At 31.8% G+C, this 22547-nt stretch overlaps 2 protein-coding genes across 2 annotated transcripts; one reads left to right on the top strand and one right to left on the bottom strand.

The window, feature by feature from the left end:
• The first annotated feature begins 1431 nt into the window (after nt 1–1431).
• Nucleotides 1432–3978, top strand: LOC114164683 (cytokinin riboside 5'-monophosphate phosphoribohydrolase LOG8). The gene is given in 8 exon segments (XM_028049430.2): nt 1432–1807; nt 2205–2302; nt 2414–2444; nt 2704–2803; nt 2978–3048; nt 3130–3273; nt 3727–3792; nt 3794–3978. Coding segments are annotated over 8 exon segments (678 nt in total). The 5' UTR covers nt 1432–1693; the 3' UTR covers nt 3848–3978.
• Nucleotides 3979–18844: 14866 nt separating this feature from the next.
• On the bottom strand, nt 18845–22547 carry LOC114196111 (magnesium transporter, putative (DUF803)). The gene is made up of 9 exons (XM_028086643.2): nt 22342–22547; nt 21884–21982; nt 21617–21746; nt 21066–21154; nt 20745–20801; nt 20564–20622; nt 19984–20104; nt 19718–19866; nt 18845–19441 (listed from the first exon to the last, which is right to left on the bottom strand). Exons 1-9 carry the CDS (start codon nt 22450–22452, stop codon nt 19246–19248), a joined length of 1011 nt encoding a protein of 336 aa, XP_027942444.1. The 5' UTR covers nt 22453–22547; the 3' UTR covers nt 18845–19245.

Genomic DNA, 22547 nt, shown 5'->3' with positions numbered 1-22547 from the left:
TTAAACGTATATTTGTATTCATAAAACAAAAGTGTGGGAAGATAAAAAGTATTGTTATAAAACAAAGAAGATTGGTTAACGAAGAAGATTTGTTGAAAAGCAGGTGAGAAAATATAAATGGTAGAAATGGAGGTTTGAGGCAAAAAGCGTGGTGGTCCATTTGGAGGACACTGTCACCGAGACATCATATGATGTTCATTTTTGGATGTTTCCTCTTCTTTCTCCCTTTTGTAGTGCCTACTGCTCCATCACATATTCCCATGCCACACGCACACGCTCCTCCACTTTCCTCACCAACCAATCCAATAAACCTATTTTTCTTTTCAATGGTAGGTCACACACATCTTCAATTTCCTTAACCAATTCTAAACGCCTTAAGCCATAATACATTATGTAACTCCTAAGCTTTTAAGGATCTAATTCTTCTTGAATCCAGAAAAACTACCAAAATTCAACATTCTTCTTCTTCAACCAATTCAATTCCACTCATGGCCCTGTCTTTAGTAACAAAAATAAAACCGACTCTTATTTGTGGTCCATAAAATATAAAGGCATCTCCTTGGAGTCTGGAATAGCTAACATACGAGAAGATGAAATTTATTCGATACCTCACCAACGATAGTAAATGTTTTGTCACAAAAGAATGATAGATGTTTGTATACCTTTTTAGCCCTTTCTGGTGCCATATTTGTTTATCTACACTAATTTGATTTGACCCTTTTTTTTTGTTGGAAAATCTTACTTGGATTTTCTAAACTTCCAATTTCTCATCCTACCCTTTTCTTTGTCACACACCAGTCCTGGTAAAAAATAACAATAAAAAAAAAATCACATCCAAACAAAAATTCACCTTTTTACAATAAAACCAAAAAAAAAATTAATTTTTGTAAAGGAAACAGAATTCTCAAAAACCACGTATCAACATGGTTGAATAATAATTTGACTGAGGAACTATTAATTAAAGACCACTTGTCACTGTTAAAACTTTTGAACTTACTAAAAATTCTTGAACAAAGAGTATAGTTGACATGATCGAAATGTTTTGCACCTCACCGAGGATCATTTCATCCTTTTTTTTCCTATCATTTCAGTGAAAATTCGACTACTTCTTTTAATATCGTTATCCATGGAATCTTATTTGACATTAATATATAATTGCGTGTACGGAAGAAGAACACGTAGAAGAGACGTTAATCTCAACTTAAGAATTTCTTCAGACGAGTCAATTTTAACTCCTTTTAGGAGAAGATACTTGCACTGATAAAACTAAAATTAGTGAATTGATTGGAATTAAGTATGTGGGTTAATTAATGGAACCCTAAAATTGGTTATTATCGCAGTGTGAATTAACAGTAATACTGTGTATTAAAGTTTAGAAAGCCGACAAAAAGACGTAGGATTGGAAAAGAAATAAGAGCATGTTGTGGGGTGGGCGTCCTTTGCTCAACAAAAATGAGTCTCCCGTCTCATCGATTTCTCTTACATGCTCTATTTGTCTATTTAGGATCATCCCTTCAAAGAAAGTTTCTGGCTTTTCTTCATTGCTTAATAAAGTATTAAAGTAGTAAAGCACAACACATAATCTTGATCCGCGTTAAGGCTTTCCTTTTTCTTTTCTTTTCTTTGTTCTTTGTTCTTTCGATGAATGGTTTTGGTTTGAATTGAAAATCAGCAAAGAAAGCATCGATTTTGAATGGAGGAAGGGTACTCCAAAAGCAAGTTCAAGACCGTGTGTGTCTTCTGTGGCAGCAACTCTGGCAACCGACAAATCTTCAGCGACGCTGCGATTCAATTGGGCAATGAATTGGTTTGTGGTTTTCTTTTGCATCATTCTTTCACTATCTTGCATATTATTTTCTTTGTCTATAAACATTTGTTAATAAGAAAGTAAGAAAGGATTTTATATGGTCGCAGAGCACCTCCTCTTGTTCACTTCTGATGTATTCTGTTATGCATAACTGATCTCTACGTAAATAAGCTCTTGTTTTCTGTGATGATGCTTGCTGATGAATTTGTTAGGTCTCTGAAAGAAGCCTCTTTATTTTTTGTGGGCTGAGTCTTTCTTCTTCTTCTTTTTTTGTGGTAGGCTTCACAATTTTGTATGAATGCATTTCTGTGGACTGGACAAGCAGAATGAATAATTCTTCATCATCATTTTCTTTATTTTTATTTTTTTCATTTTCATCTTACGGTGTGAATTACAGGTAAAGAGGAACATAGGCTTGGTGTATGGTGGGGGCAGTGTTGGGTTGATGGGCTTGATATCTCAGAGAGTGTATGATGGGGGCTGCCATGTCCTGGGGTATGTGCATAAAGAAAAAAGAAAATTACTTTTTAGTCTCACTGATAATTGATCACATTGTCTCATCATTTGTTTGTTTCTTCTTCAATTTTACCTTCACTCCACGTACAGGATCATTCCAAAAGCTCTCATGCCTCACGAGGTATTTGTCCTTCCACATCACCACCTTCTCATTTTTCTGTGCAGTTACTTTAATCAATTGGTTTATTTATTTCTGGGATTTAGTGTTTTGGTTATTTCATTACCACCAATGCATTGGAGTATAACTTAAACGGTAACAGGATTGATATTTGGTGTTTTATTTATAATTAATGGCCACCCCTTGGCCATGGAAAATGGAAAAATGTATAGATGCTTTTGAAGGAGAAAATATGATGAATGAATTATTGCAATTTTGACAGATATCTGGTGAAACAGTAGGAGAAGTAAGAATTGTTTCAGATATGCATGAGCGTAAAGCTGCAATGGCTCAAGAAGCTGATGCATTTGTTGCTCTCCCTGGTAGTTACCTCAACGGCTCTCAAATAATTTTGAAAAAATAATTGATGATTACGTGTCTTGGACATGTGAATGTCATTAAATGGTTCTTAATTGTACGGGATTTGTTTGTATTCTTGGTGTTTTGGATTGTTGTATTGATTATGTAGTATGGACTCTCATTGTCCTTATAATTAGGAGGATATGGAACCATGGAGGAGCTGTTGGAGATGATAACTTGGGCCCAACTTGGAATTCATAGAAAACCGGTAACAGTATTTTTACTGTGTAGTTCAAAATCTTTAATGTAACAATCAAATGCTAACTCTCAAAATCATCCTCCTCCACAGGTTGGTCTGCTGAATGTTGACGGTTACTATAACTGTTTGCTTGCATTATTTGACAATGGTGTTAAAGAAGGCTTCATTAAGCCTGGTGCACGGAATATTGTTGTCTCTGCTACTTCTGCTAAAGAACTTATGATGAAGATGGAGGTCTAATTCCAATCAGCAATTTCCCCTTTACCCTCTTAAAAATATTTGTGTTTTCAAATCTATCATTATAAAAAAAAAGTGGTAATATTATGTTGTCAATTGCTTAGTTCAATGGCTGCTGCTATCTGAGGTTTAAAATAAAGCATGAACATAACCATAAGACTCTTTTGATGACTTATTATTACTTGGACTTGTGAGTTGTGAGAATAGAATAGAGGTCTTATTCTTTAATTTGTGTGACAGTTGTCAAGGTGGACTTTGGTGTCTTAAGTACTTTGTTGGGTAATTGTTATCATTTAGGACTTTGCTGCATATGTGGCAATTGTCTTAAACTCTGAACATGATCATAAAAGTTAATGATTTCAAAGAGTCCTTGTTTCCTCTTCTCTCTGTTTTGTCTTATTTTCTTAGGTGCAATGAAAGAACTGTGTTAACGTTGAATCATTTTTGCAGCATTACACTCCTTCGCACCAACATGTTGCCCCTCATGAGAGCTGGCAGATGAAGCAATTAGGTGATTATCCAGATGCTGAGTGAGACTGCTATTGATGGAAGGTTTTTCCCAACAAATTGATTTATGATGTGATTCTTCATCATATGAGATGTGTACAAGTGCCTGCATAGATGGGGCCATATGTTGTTTGTTACCGTGTACCATGTTGTTTTATGACTGGAGTGCTAATATATTGGCTTTGATGCTTTTCATCGTTTTCTTTTTTTCCTTTATTTCATGGTCAATTGATTCCTTCTGCCGAGATAGTCATATCTGGTTGTTACCACTCATTAAAGCCAAAAGTACTTGGAAATGGAAAGAGATGATAAGCATTTTTTTCTTCAGCCGAATTTCAGTTGTGCTTAATGTTTTGGCTCCACTTTGTAGTGCCTTAATTAGACAAAAATCAAGGACAACAACCTCAACATTTTATGAACCTTTATCATATACTTACTATGATGCCATATATTAACAATGTTATTGACGTGAAATTCTTTTTATCACTTTCTCTCGTATCCATCCTTGTCTCTCTCATTCTTTTTCTAAGACTGAACCATTTAGTCTACTATTGAACCTTCTTTACACATGTTTAAACTACTTTAATCGATTTTCTGTTATATTTTACACCATTCTCTTTAGGGTTTAGGGTTTTTATAGCCTATAATTTTATGTTCTGTATCATGTCAGTATATTTATATGGAAAGATTTGTTAAAAAACATAAATCTTAAACTAAAGATCTTAGATAACCATTCCTAACACATTTTTAAATAACACTAAAATGATATTTTATTACCACATATTTATCTGTGGCTCTCAGCTTTGGAATCATGTCATGTTCACAAAAAAAAAGTGATTGTAACATAAATATAATAATAACATTTAAGTTTATAATTAACCATAAAATAAATATTGGATAAGATTGTTTATTTGTAATGAGTGTTAAGAAACTAAAGTAACGTGTACCAGACAATATTACAAAAACAAAAACAAAAAAAGTCCACAGTCATTATAATTAAATCAATCTTAAAAAAGATGAAACGTCACTAAACAAAGAGAAAGTTGTAGGGATCTAAATTGTTGAAATAACATTTTCATACCTTGATATATATTAACTAGATGGATTTGAGATTGTTTGTTTGAATTATTGTTTACGCCAACAAAACTGATTACACCTTTTTCCTTTCTAAGGTTGTTTTAAATATACCAAAAAAGTTCAATAACTCTTTAATAAACTATTTATTAGATTTTCTAGGCTTTTTTTATTTTGGGGTCTGTTAGAAGTCGAATTTGTATAAATGGATTCGTTTATTTTTTTTTTTTGCGAAAATGGGTCAAGTCGTCAGGGAAGAGGACGACATCGGAGGTGAAGTCGTCCTCCCCCTGACCGGTTTCTTTATTTTTTTTTTCAAAAATGATGTCATACTATACTATAACGATTTTGGTTTTAAAATAAGTGAAGTCGTCGTTATGCATAACGACTTCACTTTTCCAAAATTTTTTTGTTTGTTTTTTTTGTTTTTGTTTTATTATTTTTTTTCATAATATATGAATTTTCATTATTTTTTTAATTTAAATTTATTGGAAAAATAAACAGTAAAAAATTTAATAGAATAAAATTTAACTTTAAATTAATATATTTTAAAAAAACAAATAACTTATAAATTTAAAAAACATTGATAACTTATAAATTAAAAAAAAATAACGAAAACTGAAAATTAAAAAAATATAATCAAAAATGAAACTAAAAATAATCAAAACAGTTCAATTAAAAAAAGGAAAAAAATAATTGAAATATTTAAAAAAAAAATAATGAAAAGTGAAAAACTAAAAAAAAAATTAAAACTGAGAAGTTTAAAAAAAAAGAAATGAAAAGTGAAGTCGTCATGCTACAGTACGACTTCACTTTTCAATTTAGTAGAAGTCGTTATAAGAAATAACGACACTATTTTTTGAAAAAAAAAAATGCAAAACCGGCCTAGGGGAGGATGGTTTCACCTTGAAAGTCGTCCTCCCCAATAACGATTTGACCCAATTTTACAAAAAAAAAATTCAACGAATCCTATTTTACAATTTTTTGGTCAAAAAGATCCTTAAATACAAAAAAGCCGATTTTCTATTTTATTTTAAATATATAAATTAATTAAAGGTTAGGTGAAAAGTAATAGTAGAGGTGAAAAAAGGAATAATTAATATTTTCATGGTTGCAACTTTCTTTTGGTCCTGTTTTATTCTTTTTGAATTAACAATATTTGAAATCTCTCCAATGCTAATGGCGCAAACATGCTCATCTAAAAATACTGTCACAGAAACATTATTTCATAAACTCCAATAAAGGAGTATGAAAAAATAGAAGGAAAATTATGGTTTCTAAACTGATACACAAAGTACCACCACCCTGAGTGGTAAAATATGCAGAGTGTGACATAAAGTGGTCACAGGCCGAAGACCTATAACTTCTTTTAACAGAAACCAAACAGAATCTTCCAAAATATAGTATTTTTACTGACATTAACCATAGAAATTGAGTCTTGAATGGTGAATGTGGTAATGCAAGTGGTGCTGAGTTGGAGAAATGAGGCCATGTTTGAAACTATTAAGCAGAGGGAAGTATTAAGCAGGAGCTGCAGCGTAGGGTTGTTTGGCTTTGATGAGTGATGGAATAGGGTGTTGCACTTTCCTATTTCTTAGGTTTACAGGAGATTTTTACGCGATACACAAGATTAACGAGATCGAGTCCAATCATATAAAATATTGACATTATTTCCAATCCAAAATTTTAAGTCAATAGATTTATTGATATTCGTGATACTTCAATTTCTCATTTTTACTGAATGTTGGAATTAAACTCACACTTGAATTCTTAGTGATATTTTATGTCAGCGATATTTTATGTCGCTTGAGTCCCCCTGAGATTGGTGAGGTGATATTTTATGTCAGCAATATTTTATGTCCCTTGAGTCCCCTTGAGATTGGTGAGGTAAGGATTGTGATGATGCAAAAGAGATTATGTTAAAAATTCCATATCGATTAGAGATAAGACCGATTAACAATATATATAAGTGGAGTGCAAAACCTCACCTTACAAATTGGTTATGGGATTGAGTTAGATTTAAAGTTCAATTCTAACTGATTATGAATAGAAGTGTGAGCTTGTATCTTCGGTGGACAGTGGTAGTGGTGGACCAAGTGATATGGTTAAATCAGAAGATAAAGCCCAGTGGAGAGTGCTATGCTATTACTTCTTCTCTTGAGGGGTCCCTCTTCATAACTTGTTAACTGTTTGGCACATCCCCACTCTGAAAGGGTTGCACAGGTATTCCACTGCACTGCACAATTTGTGTTCTTGGGCTCACTATTCAGATAAACTTTCCTCACTTCCTCTTCCTTTCAATCATATTTGTGGAGCATTCAGCATTGAATTCAAAGGAAGAATCTTGAATACTTGGGTTGGAGCATGGAAGAAAAATCCTTCTTTCCTTTACACCCTTTAATGTGTCCACTTCATCTTAAACTAAGAAGCAATAACAAGCACTTTACTTTGTTACAGTTTGAGATTGACAACAGTACAGTGTTGTTGACAACTGACATATGAAACCTGTCATGGAACTGTTGGGCAAACAAGGGGACCCCTTGTTTGGCAGCTTCCTCAAACCAAAAATGCATACATTTGGCAGATCATAATTTGAGAATTGTCGGGCCAATTTTTTTCTTCTAGAATCTCAAAGTAGTCACAGAATCAAATAAGATAAGTGTAGACTAGAGATGTAGAAAAATGATACAAATGATACTAGGAAGCTGTAATATGAAAAACTGTTTAACTCAGAAAAACCAAGACAGAAAATTATGCTCTGCAATGAAGGTGGCATTTTTGTTTCACTCCTAACCAAAGCACCGAAAATAAATATAAATTTCTTAAGCCTACTCAGAGGTAATCAATTCACAAGAGTTGTGAGGTACCACGGAAGTTCTAGAAGGTGAAGAACTTCGGTGTCTTCATTTCTTTCCATTTTCTTTAGCAGGAATCAAAATTTGATTAGTTGACATTATAGAAGAAAAAATTTATGAATTCATCTTTTTCCACCATCCAAGTACATCAATGTCAAATAAGATATTTTCACTTTTAAGCAAGGACCAAGTGAACCATTTTATGAAGAATGTATAATTTAAATAATTGCTCTGAAAGTTCTTGAAGTAAAAATAATTTTAGATACCACAACGAGTGGATAATAGACTTCTAATTTAGAAAAAAAGGGAATGTTTGACCTTTCCATTCAAGATGTTATTATAATACAAAACAAAATTTTGACTTATGGGATTACCAAAACTCGGTTGTGGATAGACAACTCGCTGGCACAGGTTCAATGTGATATCGTAGACTCGTAGTGTTTTATTCTATCATGCACGGAGTTGTGTATAGCATACGACACGTATTTAATACGTTAGATAAATTTATTTTAAAAATAATAATATACAATATATGATAGATATATGATTAATAAATATTAAAAAATAAACAATAATTTTTTAAAAACATAATAAATATATCATTCTTAAAAACATAATAAAACAACATGGTACACGGTAACAAACAACATATGGCCCCATCAATGCAGGCACTTGTACACATCTCAAATGATACAGAATCAGATCATAACTTAAATATTGGAGAGAAACCTTCCATCAATAACAATCTCACTCAGCATCTGGATAATTACCTAATTGCTTCATCTGTCATCTCTCATGAGGGGCAACATGTTCGTGCGAAGGAGTGTAATGCTGCAAAAAGGAATAGTCAGCTACAGTTCAAGTTCAACACAGTGATTTCTACACTTCTTTTATTGCACCTAAGAAAATAAGACAAAACAGAGAGAGAAGAGGAAACACATTACACTAACCCTTTGACATCATTAACTTTTATGATCATTTTCAGAGTCTAAAAAAAATGCCACACAAGCTGAAAAGTTCGAAATGACAACAATTACCAAAAAAGTGCTTAAGGCACCAAAGTCCTCCTTGACAACTGTCACACAGACAAAGTGCCTAAGGGCGAAGAACATAAGAAAAGAATAAGACCTCCAATCTATTCTCACGAGTCCAAGTAATAATAAGTCATCAAAAGAGTCTTATGTTTATGTCCATGCTTTATTTTAAACTTCAAATAGCAGGAGTCCTTAAACTAAGCAATTGACGGCAAATAAGTGGTGTATAATAAACAAATAAGTGAACAGTTAGGTATTTGTTTTCGTACAAAGTTTTAAAATGTACTGAGTAATGAGAATGATGCATAATTTTTTTCGTATCGGAGGGGTAGCGACTGATTTTTTTAATTATTCAAAGGGATTCACTTCTTATGTACCACAAGTTTGATTATAAGTTACAAAAATCAACCCTTATTACTTGCACTAGGTGGATCCTTGAAGAAAAAAATAGGCAAATAAGTGGGACAAAATAAACTAATAAGTGGAGAGCTAGGTATTAGTTTTCGTACAAAGTTTTAAAATGTACTGATCAATTTTTTTTTATTATTCAAAGGGATGCTTTTCTTATGTTTCAGAAGTTGGTTTATAAGTTACAAAAATCAACATTTATTACTTGCACTGGGTGGTTGCCTTGAAGAAAAAAATAGGCAAATAAGTGGAACATAATAAACACATAAGTGGAAAGCTATATATTACTTTTTGTACAAATTTTTAACATGTACTAATCAATTTTTTTTTATTATCCAAAGGGATGCATTTCCTTATGTACCACAAGTTTGATTATAAGTTATAAAAATCAATTCTTATTACTTGCACTAGGTGACTGTCTTGAAGAAAAACATAGGAAATAAGTGGGGCATAATAAAATAATAAGTGGAGAGCTACATATTAGTTTTCGTACAAAGTATGAACTTGTATTGATCATTTTTTTTAGTATCCAAAGCTATGTGTTTCTTATATAACACAAGTTTGATTATAAGTTACAAAAATCATCCCTTATTACTTGCACTAGGTGGCTGTCTTGAAAAAAAAGGCAAATAAGTGGGGCATAATAAACAAATAAGTGGAGAGCTACATATTAGTTTTCGTACAAAGTTTTAAATGTACTGATCAATTTTTTTTTTTTATTATCCAAAGGGATGTTTTTCTGATGTACCACAAGTTTGCTTATAAGTTATAAAAATCAACCCGTATTACTTGCACTAGGGGCTGCCTTGAAGAAAAAAAATAGGCAAACAAGTGTGGCATAATAAACAAATAAGTGGAGAGCTACATATTGGTTTTCGTACAAAAAAGTTTGAAAATGTATTATACAATTTTTTTGATTATCCAAAGCGATGCTTTTCTGATGTACCACAAGTTTGATTAAGTTACAAAAATCAACCCTTATTACTTTAACTAGGTGGCTGCCTTGAAGAAAATAATAGGCAAATAAGGGAGGCATAATAAACAAATAAGTGGAGAGCAACGTATTTGTTTTCGTACAAAGTTTTAACATGTACTGATCAACTTTTTTTTATTATCCAAACCAAAGGTATGCATTTCTTTATGTACCACAAGTTTGATTATAAGTTACAAAAATCAACCCTTATTACTTGCGCTAGGTGGGCTGCCTTGAAGAACAAAATAGGCAAATAAGTGTGGCATAATAAACAAATAAGTGGAGAGCTACGTATTAGTTTTCGTACAAAGTTTTAAAATGTACTGATCAATTTTTTTTATTAGCCAATGGGATGTTTTTCTGATGTACCACAAGTTTGATTATAAGTTACAAAAACTAACCCTTATTACTTGCACTGGGTGGCTGTCTTGAAGAAAAAAATAGGCAAATAAATGAAGCATAATAAACAAATAAGTGGAGAACAACATATTAGTTTTCGTCAAAAGTTTTAAAATGCACTGATCAATTTTTTTTATTATCCAAAGGGATGTTTTTTTATGTAGCACAAGTTTGATTAGAAGTTACAAAATCTATCCTTATTACTTGCACTAGGTGGTTGTCTTGAAGAAAAAAATAAGCAAATAAGTGGAGCATAAAAAACAAATAAGTGGATATTAGTTTTCGTACAACGTTTTAAAATGTACTGATCAATTATTATTTATTATTCAAAAGGATGCTTTCCTTAACTTTCACAAGCTTGATTATAAGTTTCAAAAATCATTCCTTATTACTTGCACTAGGTAGCTGACTTGAAGAAAAAAATAGGCAAATAGGTGGGACATAATGAACAATTAAGTGGAGAGCTATATATTAGTTTTAGCACAAAGTTTTAACATGTACTAATCAACTTTTTTTTATTATCCAAAGGATGCATTTACTTATGTAGCAGAAGTTTGATAATAAGTTACAAAAATCAACCCTTATTACTTGCACTAGGTGGCTACCTTGGAGAAAAAAATAAGCAAAAAATTGTGAAATAATAAACAAATAAGTGGAGATATACGTATTAGTTTTGGTACAAAGTTTTAAAATTTATTGATCAATTTTTTTTTTAATTATTCAAAGGGATGCACTTCGTATGTACCACAAGTTTGATTATAACTTACAAAAATCAACCCATATTTCTTGTACTAGTGGCTACCTTGAAGAAAAAAATAGACAAATAAGTGGGACATAATAAACAAATAAGTGGAGAGCTATGTATTGATTTTGTACAAAGTTTGAACATGTATTGATCAATTTTTTTTATTATCCAAAGCCAAAACGATGCATTTCTTATGTAACACAAGTTTGATTATAAGTTACAAAAATCATCACTTATTACTTGAACTAGGTGGCTGCCTTGAAGAAAAAAAATAGGCAAATAGGTGGGACATAATAAACAAATAAGTGGAGAGCTACGTATTAGTTTTCGTACAAAGATTTAAAGTGCACTAATCAATTTTTTTTTATTATCCAAAGGGATGTTTTTCTAATGTACCACAAGTTTGATTATAAGTTACAAAAATCATCACTTATTACTTGAACTAGGTGGCTGACTTGAAGAAAAATATAGACAAATAAGTGGGGCATAAAAAACAAATAAGTGGAGAGCAACATATTAGTTTTCGTACAAAGTTTTAAAATGTACTGATCAATTTTTTTTATTATCGAAAGGGATGTTTTTTTGATGTAGCACAAGTTTGATTATAAGTTACAAAATCAATCCTTATTACTTGCATTAGATGGTTGTCTTGAAGAAAAAAATAGGCAAATAAGTGGAGCATAATAAACAAATAAGTGGAGAGCAACATATTAGTTTTCATACAACGTTTTAAAATGTACTGATCAAATTTTATTTATTATTCAAAGGATGCATTTTCTTATTTACGACAAGTTTGATTATAAGTTACAAAAGTCAACCCTTATCATTTGCACTATGTGGCTGCCTTTAAGAAAGAAATAGGCATAATAAACAAATAAGTGGAGAGCTACGTATTAGTTTTCGTACAAAGTTTTAAAATTTATTGATCATTTTTTTTAATTATCCAAAGGGATGTTTTTCTGATGTACCACAAGTTTGATTATAAATTACAAAAATAAACCTTTATTACTTGCATTAGGTGGCTGTGTTGAAGAAAAAAATAGGCAAATAAAAGGGGCATAATAAACAAATAAGTGGAGAGCAACATATTATCTTTTGTACAATGTTTTTAAATGTACTGATCAATTTTTTTTTATTATTTAAAGGGATGTTTTTCTGATGTACCACAAGTTTGATTCCAAGTTACAAAAATCAACCCTTATTACTTGCAATAGGTGGCTGCCTCGAAGAAAAAATAGGAAAATAAGTGGGGCATAATAAACAAATAAATGGAGAGCAACGTATTTGTTTTCGTAGAAAGTTTTAAAATATAGTGATAAACTTTATTTTATTATGCAAAGGTATGCATTTCCATAGGTACCACAATTTTGATTATAAGTTAAAAAATCAACCCTTATTACTTGCGCTAAGTGCCTGCCTTGAAGAAAAAAATAGGTAAATAATTGGAGCATAATAAACAAATAAGTGGAGAGTTACATATTAGTTTTCGTAAAAAGTTTTAAAATGTACTGATAGATTTTTTTTATTATCCAAAGGGTTTTTCTTTCTGATGTAGCACAAGTTTGATTATAAGTTACAAAAATCATACCTCATTACTTGCACTAGGTGGCTGCCTTGAAGAAAAAAAATAGACAAATAAGTGGGGCATAAAAAACAAATAAGTGGAAAGTTACATATTGGTTTTCGTACAAAGTTTGAAAATGCATTGATCAAATTTTTTTATTATCCAAAGGAATGTTTTTCTGATGTACCACAAGTTTGATTATAAGTTACAAAAATCAATCCTTATTAGTTGCACTAGGTGGCTGCCTTGAAGAAAAAAATAGGCAAATAAGTGGGGCATAAGAAATAAATAAGTGGAGAGCAACATATTAGTTTTCGTACAAAGTTTTAAAATGTACTGATCAATATTTTTTATTATCCAAAGGGATGTGTTTCTGATGTAGCACAAGTTGATTATAAGTTACAAAATCAATCCTTATTACTTGCACTAGGTGGTTGTCTTGAAGAAAAAAATAGGAAAATAAGTGGAGCATAATAAGCAAATAAGTGGAGAGCAACATATTATTTTTTGTAAAACGTTTTAAAATGTACTGATCAATATTTATTTATTATTAAAAGGCATGCTTTTCTTAACTTTCACAAGCTTGATTATAAGTTACAAAAATCGTTCCTTATTACTTGCACTAGTTTCTGCTTTGAAAAAAAAAGGCAAATAAGTGGGGCATAACAAACAAATAAGTGGAGAGCTACACAATAGTTTTCGTACAAAGTTTTAACATGTACTAACCAACTTTTCTTTATTATGCAAAGGGATGCATTTCCTTATTTACCACAAGTTTGATTATAAGTTACAAAAATCAACCCTTATTTCTCGCACTAGGTGATTGCCTTTAAGAAAGAAATAGGCAAATAAGTGGGGCATAATAAACAAATAAGTAGAGAGCTACGTATAAGTTTTCGTACAAAGTTTTAAAATTTATTGATCATTTTTTTTTAATTATCCAAAGGGATGTTTTTCTGATGTACCACAATTTTGATTATAAATTACAAAAATAAACCTTTATTGCTTGCACTAGGTAGCTGCCTTGAGGAAAAAATAGGCAAATAAAAGGGGCATAATAAACAAATAAGTGGAGAGCAACATAGTAGTTTTTGTACAACGTTTTTAAACGTACTGATCAATTTTTTTTATGATTTAAAGGGATTCTTTTCTGATGTACCACAAGTTTGATTACAAGTTACAAAAATCAACCCTTATTACTTGCACTAGGTAGCTGCCTTGAAGAAAAAAATAGACAAATAAGTGGGTCATAATAAACAAATAAGTGGAGAGCAACGTATTTGTTTTCGTAGAAAGTTTTAAAATGTAATGATCAACTTTTTTTTATTATTCAAAGGTATGCATTTCCATAGGCACTTGAAGTTTGATTATAAGATACAAAAATCATCCCTTATTACTTGCACTAGGTGGCTGCCTTGAAGAAAACAATAGGAAAGTTTTAACATGTACTGATCAATTTTTTTTTATTCTCCAAAGGTATGCATTTCCTTATGAACCACAAGTTTAATTATAACTTACAGAAATCAACTCTTACTTTTTGCACTAGGTGGCTGCCTTAAAAAAATAGACAAATAAGTGGGACATAATAAACTAATAAGTGCAGAGCTACATATTAGTTTTTGTACAAAGTTTTAAAATCTATTGATCAATTTTTTTAATTATTCAGAGGGAAGCACTTCATATGTACCACAAATTTGATTATTACTTAAAAAAATCAACCCTTATTTCTTGTACTAGGTGGCTGCCTTGAAGAAAAAAATAGTCAAATAAGTGGGACATAATAAACAAATAAGTGGAGAGCTATGTATTGGTTTTCGTACAAAGTTTGAACATGTATTGATCAATTTTTTTTATTATCCCAAGCAATGCATTTCTTATGTAACACAAATTTGATTATAAGTTACAAAAATCATCCCTTATTACTTGCACTAGGTGGCTGCCTTGAAGAAAATAGTAGACAAATAAGTGGGGCATAATAAACAAATAAGTGGAGAGCTACGTATTGGTTTTTGTACAAAGTTTTAAAATGTACGTATCCATTTTTTTTATTATCCAAATAGATGTTTTTCTGATGTACCACAAGTTTGATTATAAGTTATAAAAGTCAACCCTTATTACTTGCACTAGGTAGCTATTTTGAAGAAAAAAATAGGCAAATAAGTGGGACATAAATAACAAAGAATTAGAGAGAACATATTAGTTTTCGTACAAAGTTTGAAAATGTACTGATCAATTTATTTTTATTATCCAAAGGGTTTTTTTTTTTGATGTAGCACAAGTTTGATTATAACTTACGAAATTAACCCTTATTACTTGCACTCTTGAACAAAAGCATAGGCAAATAAGTGGAGCATAATAAACAAATAAGTGGAGAACAACATATTAGTTTTCGTACAACGTTTTAAAATGTACTTATCATTTTTTTTTTATTATTCAAACGGATGCTTTCCTTAACTTTTCACAAGTTTGATTATAAGTTACAAAAATCATCCCTTATTACTTGCACTAGGTGGCTGCCTTGAAGAAAAAAATAGACAAATAAGTGGGGCAAAACAAACAAATAAGTGGAGAGCTACATATTAGTTTTCGTACAACGTTTTAAAATGTACTGATCAATTTTTTTTTATTATTCAAAGGGATGTTTTTCTTAACTTTCACAAGTTTACAAAATCAACCCTTATTACTTGCATTAGGTGACTGCCTTCAAGAAAAAAATAGGTAAATAAGTGGAGCATAATAAACAAATAAGTGGAGAGCAACATATTAGTTTTCGTACAACGTTTTAAAATGTACTAATCAATTTTTTTTATTATTCAATGGGATGCTTTTCTTAACTTTCACAAGTTTGATTATAAGTTACAAAAATCATCCCTTATTCTTGCACTAGGTGGCTGCCCCGGAAAAAAAAAGGCAAATAAGTGGGACATAATAAACAAATAAGTGGAGAGCTACATATTAGTTTTCGTACAAAGTTTTAACATGTACTGATAAACTTTTTTGTTATTATCCAAAGCTATGCATTTCCTTATGTAACACAAGTTTGAATATAAGTTACAAAAATCAACCCTTATTACTTGCACTAGGTGGCTGCCTTTAAGAAAAAAATAGACAAATAAGTGGGGCATAACAAACAAATAAGTGCAGAGTTACGTATTAGTTTTTGTACAAAGTTTTAAAATTTATTGATCAATTTTTTTAATTATTCAGAGGATGCACTTCATATACCACAAGTTTGATTATTACTTACAAAAATCAACCCTTAATTCTTGCACTAGGTAATAGGCAAATAAGTGGGACATAATAAACAAATAAGTGGAGAGCTACGTATTTGTTTTCGTACAAAGTTTGAACATGTATTGATCAATTTTTTTTATTATCCTAAGCAATGAATTTCTTATGTAACACAAGTTTGATTATAAGTTACAAAAATCATCCCTTATTAGTTGCACTAGGTGGCTGCCTTGAAGAAAATAGTAGACAAATAAGTGGGGCATAATAAAAAAATAAGTGGAGAGCTACGTATTAGTTTTCGTACAAAGTTTTAAAATGTACTGATCCATTTTTTTTATTATCCAAATGGATGTTTTTCTGATTTACCACAATTTTGATTATAAGTTACAAAAAGCAACCCTTATTACTTGCACTAAGTGGCTGCCTTTAAGAAAAAAATAGACAAATAAGTGGGACATAATAAATAAATAAGTGGAGAGCAACATATTAGTTTCCGTACAACATTTTTAAATGTACTGATCAATTCTTTTTATTATTCAAAGGGATGCTTTTCTTATGTTTCACAAGTTTGATTATAAGTTACAAAAATCAACCTTTATTACTTGCACTAGGGGCTGCCTTGAAAAAAAAAATAGGTATATAAGTGGAGCATAGTACACAAATAAGTGGAGAGCTACGTATTAGTTTTCGTACAAAGTTTTAAAATTATTGATGAATTTTTTAAAATTATTCAAAGGGATGCACTTCTTTTGTACTAGAAGTTTGATTATAATTTACAAAAATCATCCCTTATTACTTGCACTAGGTGGGTGCCTTGAAGAAAATTAGACAAATAAGTGGGGCATAATAAACAAATTAGTGGAGAGCAACATATTAGTCTTCGTACAACCTTTTAAATTGTATTGATCAACTTTTTCTAATTATTCAAAGGATGCACTTCTTATGTACCATAAGTTTGATTATAAGTTAGAAAAATCTGTTATTACTTGCACTAGGTGGCTGCCTTGAAAAAAAATAGACAAATAAGTGGGACATAATAAACAATTAAGTGGAGCGCTACGTATTAGTTTTCGTACAAATTTTTAACATGTACTGATCAACTCTTTTGTTTTTATCCAAAGGATGCATTTCCTTATGTAGCACAAGTTTGATTATAAGTTAGAAAAATCAACCCTTATTACTTGCACTAGGTGGCTGCCTTGAAGAAAAAAATAGGCAAATAAATGTGGCATAATAAACAAATAAGTGAAGATCTACGTATTAGTTTTCGTACAATGTTTTAAAATTTATTGATCAAATTTTTTTAATTATTCAAAGGGATTCAATTCTTATGTACCACAAGTTTGATTATAACTTACAAAAATTATCCCTGATTACTTGCACTAGGTGACTGCGTTGAAGAAAAAAATAAGCAAATAAGTGGGGCATAATAAATAATTAAGTGGAGAGTTACGTATTAATTTTCGCACAAAGTTTGAACATGTATTGATCAATTTTTGTTATTATCTAAAACGATGTATTTCTTATGTACTACAAGTTTGATTATAAGTTACAAAAATCAACCCTTCTGGTTGAAAAAAATAGGACAATATTACCATTTTTCTAATAATGATAGATTAATTCACATATTATACCTGCATCGCAGCGTCGATGTCCTCCATTCAATTGGATGCTTTCTTTGCGGCATTAGAAGAACAAAGAAAAGAAAATAAGGGTTTTCAATTCAAACCAAAACCATTACAAGAACAAAGAAAAGAAGACAAAAAGGGCAAGCTCCATATCAAGATGATGTGTTCAATCATAAACTTTTTTTCTTTGAAGGGTGATCCTGAATAGACAAACAAGAGAGAGGGAAGAAAGAAAGAGATTGTCGAACCGTTTCGCGTTTTTTTGTAACAAATCAGTATTATATGAAAAATTCCACTCCAGGACACATCATTTTTAGTCTCCTCATTACATACACCGGTGTGTATTCTTTTTTCTTTTTTATAATCAAATATAATTAAATTTTGCAATTATACTATAATTTTTTTTATTACAGAGTTATTCTAGCTTTACAAAATCGTTAAATTTGAAAAAACAATTAAATTAAAAAAACGGACACTGATGGTAAAATTAATAAAATTGATTTTAAAAAATTGTTAGTTAAAAGGTAAAATATTATTTGAAAAGTCAAATGAAAAAATTATATATAGTAAAAAGGAAAATATTTTATTAATAACATAAATGTTAACTAATAGGGAAAGAAAAGGATATGTGTTGTGATTTTGAAATGCGTTAAATTCCGTTGAGTAATTCAGTCCATCCAGTAATATTGTTAGGATCAATCATCCTTCATTTATGGTATTGTTCACTTTAAAACCTATACTCTATCACAATTTTATTTATTAAAATACGTCTCAGAAGTTGAAAAAAAAATACTTAAAGTATCTTAGATTTCGACTTCTAAACTATAAGGTTGGATTAATGTGCAATTTAGAGAGAAGACCAGAACACCTGCGTGGATTATCTCGGCTTAAAACTCCTAATGTCACTGACTTTCATTTTGATTTATCTTAAGTATAGAATGTGCAATCAAGAGAAAAAAAAAAAATTACAAAGTGAAAAGGTAAGAATATATTTACTCTAAAAATGCCTCACAATCTTAACATTAAATCGAAAGGAAATGTATTGTCTCTAGCTGTCAGGATCAAAACATCATTATGTTTCCCTTCAACAGAGGGTTTATGGCCTTCTCATAGAATCGACCCTTTTGCCCAAATGAAAAGTTCCGGTGGATAACAGTACAACCTTCTTGTATTACTCGGCAACACAAACTATATTCATTCTCAAAGAACATTTGTTGCTACTACATTAACATATGAAATTAAGAATGAAGTATTCTGTAGTACAGCCTGCAAGCTGTTTCCATGCTATACTAGCATTCTGCATGTTACTATACCATCCTCATTTACAACATTCAGAAATATCAGAAGTTCATGACTAGCTTATACAAGTAGCATCAGAAAATCAGAAAGTTAATGAATTATATGTGAGCCAGAAGGAATGATTCCTAAAAATTCATGCCCTCTGATAAAAGCAACCACTGTACACAAACAACCTATCCTTACAAAAGGGATCTTCTTCAAGAGGTGAGGGTGAATCCTGAGAATGAATCATGTTCTTTCTTTGGAAGATTATTAGAGTAAATGATTTACGGTCGCTGCTTGAATGACATCAGTTGGGCTAGTTTCCTTAATACGGGAAGTTGCAGATCTTCTATGGCTATAGTTTTTGTCAACGTTGCTTCTTTTAAAGCGGTGTGAATACAGTCGAAAGAATTTCACTAGCTTTTCTGAACCAACAAGTAAAATCACCCCAACAATAATAAGTAGCCTGCAGCAAAACATTTCCAATTAAAGTATTCCTGACAAAAACTTGAAGGTGTCCATCTTATTTGAGAACACCAACATTATAGATAAAGGCATTCAACTAAATCAGAAAAAGATTTGCATCAAATATCAGAAGCAGAACAGGATATGCTCATGAATGCAATGCCACTATTAACAGAGGGAGTGAAGTATACAACTAGAGAACTAGGAATTCATTTTTGCATGGAGAACTTACAAAGGAAAATACACAAAGAAATAATAGTATATAGTCAATCATTACCATCCTAGAAGGAGTAACATGCGAGCTTTCGGGGCCGAAGGAAGTCGCTCACCCAAAGCAAGCATCCCAGCTAGTACACCAGTCAAAATTGATGCCACAGCGGCGCATGTAGAAACTATAATAGCCCTCCCGTGTTTTAGACCACGTGTCTGCATTTGGAGCAGTAAAAATAAAAGGGGTTACTATCCTGTTTGACTGAAATTGGCTTAAGGGATGTAATAGTTCACAATACAAAAGTAAATAGTATGAAAAGGTCTTCAAAGTACCTGATAGTAAAAGCCTGTACCACTTGAACAGACACTTACGATTAAGCATATAGGAACCAACAGCTTAGGGAAGCCTTGCTCCAGGAACAGGAACCCCATCTTTGATATTACAGAGGCCATCCTGCATTTTCATATTAATAGAATTAAGAGTAAGGACTTGGAAGTTAGAATTATAATCAAGTTTTGTTATCTCTGTGTGTGTTTTCTGTGTAATGTTATATCTTATCATCAGCTGGTTTTCTTCGTAGCCCACAGAAAGTAGTGATACTTAATAAAAACTGACAAATCTAAATGAACTACGGATTGGACTTCATAAATGAAAATACTGTAAGCAATGAAAACTTGTATATTGTTAAATGCTCATAGTTATAAAAAGCAGATCATGTTTGTTTTAAATGCCTTGTTATATTACTAGCTGCATTATTCAACCGAGAGCATTCTTGATTTGAAAGAAAAGGAAAGATAAACACTTAATTGCCGTCATCTTCATCCCAACATTAAGGAGTTGAGGTAAATGAAGGAAGAGAAATGAGTCCATCTAAGAGCACGACATATAAATGTGGTAGGGAAGTAACAGTACCCAAACAAAATTCCAGATTCCAAGCCATAAATAATTTCCTCAACAACATCATATTCAATCTGCATCACTTAAAACGTCAGGCCATGGAAGAATAATAAAGGACAATATATCCCATTAGATTGATATGAGAGGCATAACATGTAAGAACGAAGACACCCGTCATGATTAAAACATTAATTACCATCTCTTGTTCTCTTCGATTACGCCGACATATTCGAAGCCATCCATTAAGCATTATCTGTATAAGTGGTTCTACCAATTAGAAACAATAGCTGTTTTAAACTAAAAAATAGTAATGTTTCTTTGGTGCACAAATGACCCTACACTCTTTATAGAAACGTTATGCCAATAAAAATCGTAAGGCTTGTAATCATGCATTCAGGTTTGTGAAAAAAAAAAATACTGCTGGATGATTAGTTCCATGACACCACAGTAATGCCTTCCTATTGACTTTAAAGAAAGTTGGTAAATAATGGACCAGAGCATGAGACAGGGTACCTACAAACAAGATGAAAACAACAAATGCCAGCCACGGTATGTGAAATATAGACAGAGCAGCAGCCCCTTGCTCCTCACCTCCGGCACCAACTCCTAAATATAATAAAAGAGCATATTAACAAATTGAATACCTAATCCTTACTCTAGTATCAATAGAATGACACATATGATGCAAGCAACCGACTGCAAAGTTGATTTTATTAGCAGCAAGATGATAAACCAGGAATATTCCACGACATCCCAATGCACTGCTCAGCTACACAACACAAGTGCATACTGCACAATATATAAAAATAAAATGGTCGCATCATCAGTCCATCACCATTTATAGTTTTTATATTGACTCAAACTCTGACTACATATAAAAACCTGGAAAATTTACCGTCACAATAAACAAAATGAATTGTCAATAAATGCACAAGATTTTAATTTTTCTCTTTTTGTCAGTGAGAAACAAAAGGAAAGAGAATATAGATTTTTTGTCATTACTTCAACAACCATAAAAAGCAGCTAAACTAAGTGCTCTTTACTTTAGCAATCTAAAACTTACATTACCTATTGTACCGAAACCTGCGAAGGTAATGCCCACCCAATCAACAACATTCATGACTTCCTTGAGATAAAAATGAGAAAAGACTGAAAGGATTGCCAGTCCACAGCCAGAAACTGGTTGGATGACAGAGACCTAAATCAGAAGAACAACCAAATTACACAAATACAAAATTAGGGTAAGGGACTAGAAGATTCTGCTGTTGATAGCGTAATATCGTTTAGTTTTCTTCAGAATTATGCTTCTATCATAGGCATGACTGAACCACTTACAGGAGCCAGGGCTAATGCCCTTAACATCAACAGTGCCCCAAATATATCCATCAGAAAACCTATGAGCCAGGTTTTGTTCAAAGCATATGCCCTTATGACCTGCAAATACAACACAATTGTCAACAAGTACCAAATACCATGCCAATGTAAATCCTTAATCAAACAGTGACTTCCTGATCACACGTTATTCAATGAAAAATGGGATCTTTAATGAAATATCCTGCACCCAAAATCCCACGTTCATACACACCCTCGTGCATGTACCCAATTTCTTCATTCCAACAAATAAACCTCGCAAATTGTAAGTTTCAGGGTTCAGGTACATCCACATCAAAGAAAAACAAATGCGTATGCTTGAAATGGAATAGTTATGTTCAAAGGGGAGATTTTGAAGGGGAAGCAAATCATGGACATGAAAATGGGAAAAAGAATGTGGAATTGAGAAAAGAAAAAGATGCCTTGAGCTTGAAAGAGAGAGGAGGAAGAATGACGGTGCCCTTCTTCTGAAGGATTTTGCCGATGTTGTTGCCGGCGGTGGCAACCACCGTCAAAACAATTGATTCCCACATCTTCTCCTACCCTTTCTTCCTCCCTCTGCTCTGCGTGTCTCCTCCTTTTTTGTTCTGTGCCTAGGATTTGTTAATTGTCATAAACTAGCTATTAA

The sequence above is a fragment of the Vigna unguiculata genome, chromosome 9 (assembly GCF_037176805.1).
Source record: "Vigna unguiculata cultivar grain cowpea cultivar isolate G323 ecotype 2 chromosome 9, ASM3717680v1, whole genome shotgun sequence".
Classification (NCBI taxonomy): Eukaryota; Viridiplantae; Streptophyta; class Magnoliopsida; order Fabales; family Fabaceae; genus Vigna; species Vigna unguiculata.
The sequence above is the reverse complement of the archived record's forward strand: the minus strand, read 5'-3'. Positions and strand labels throughout refer to the sequence as shown.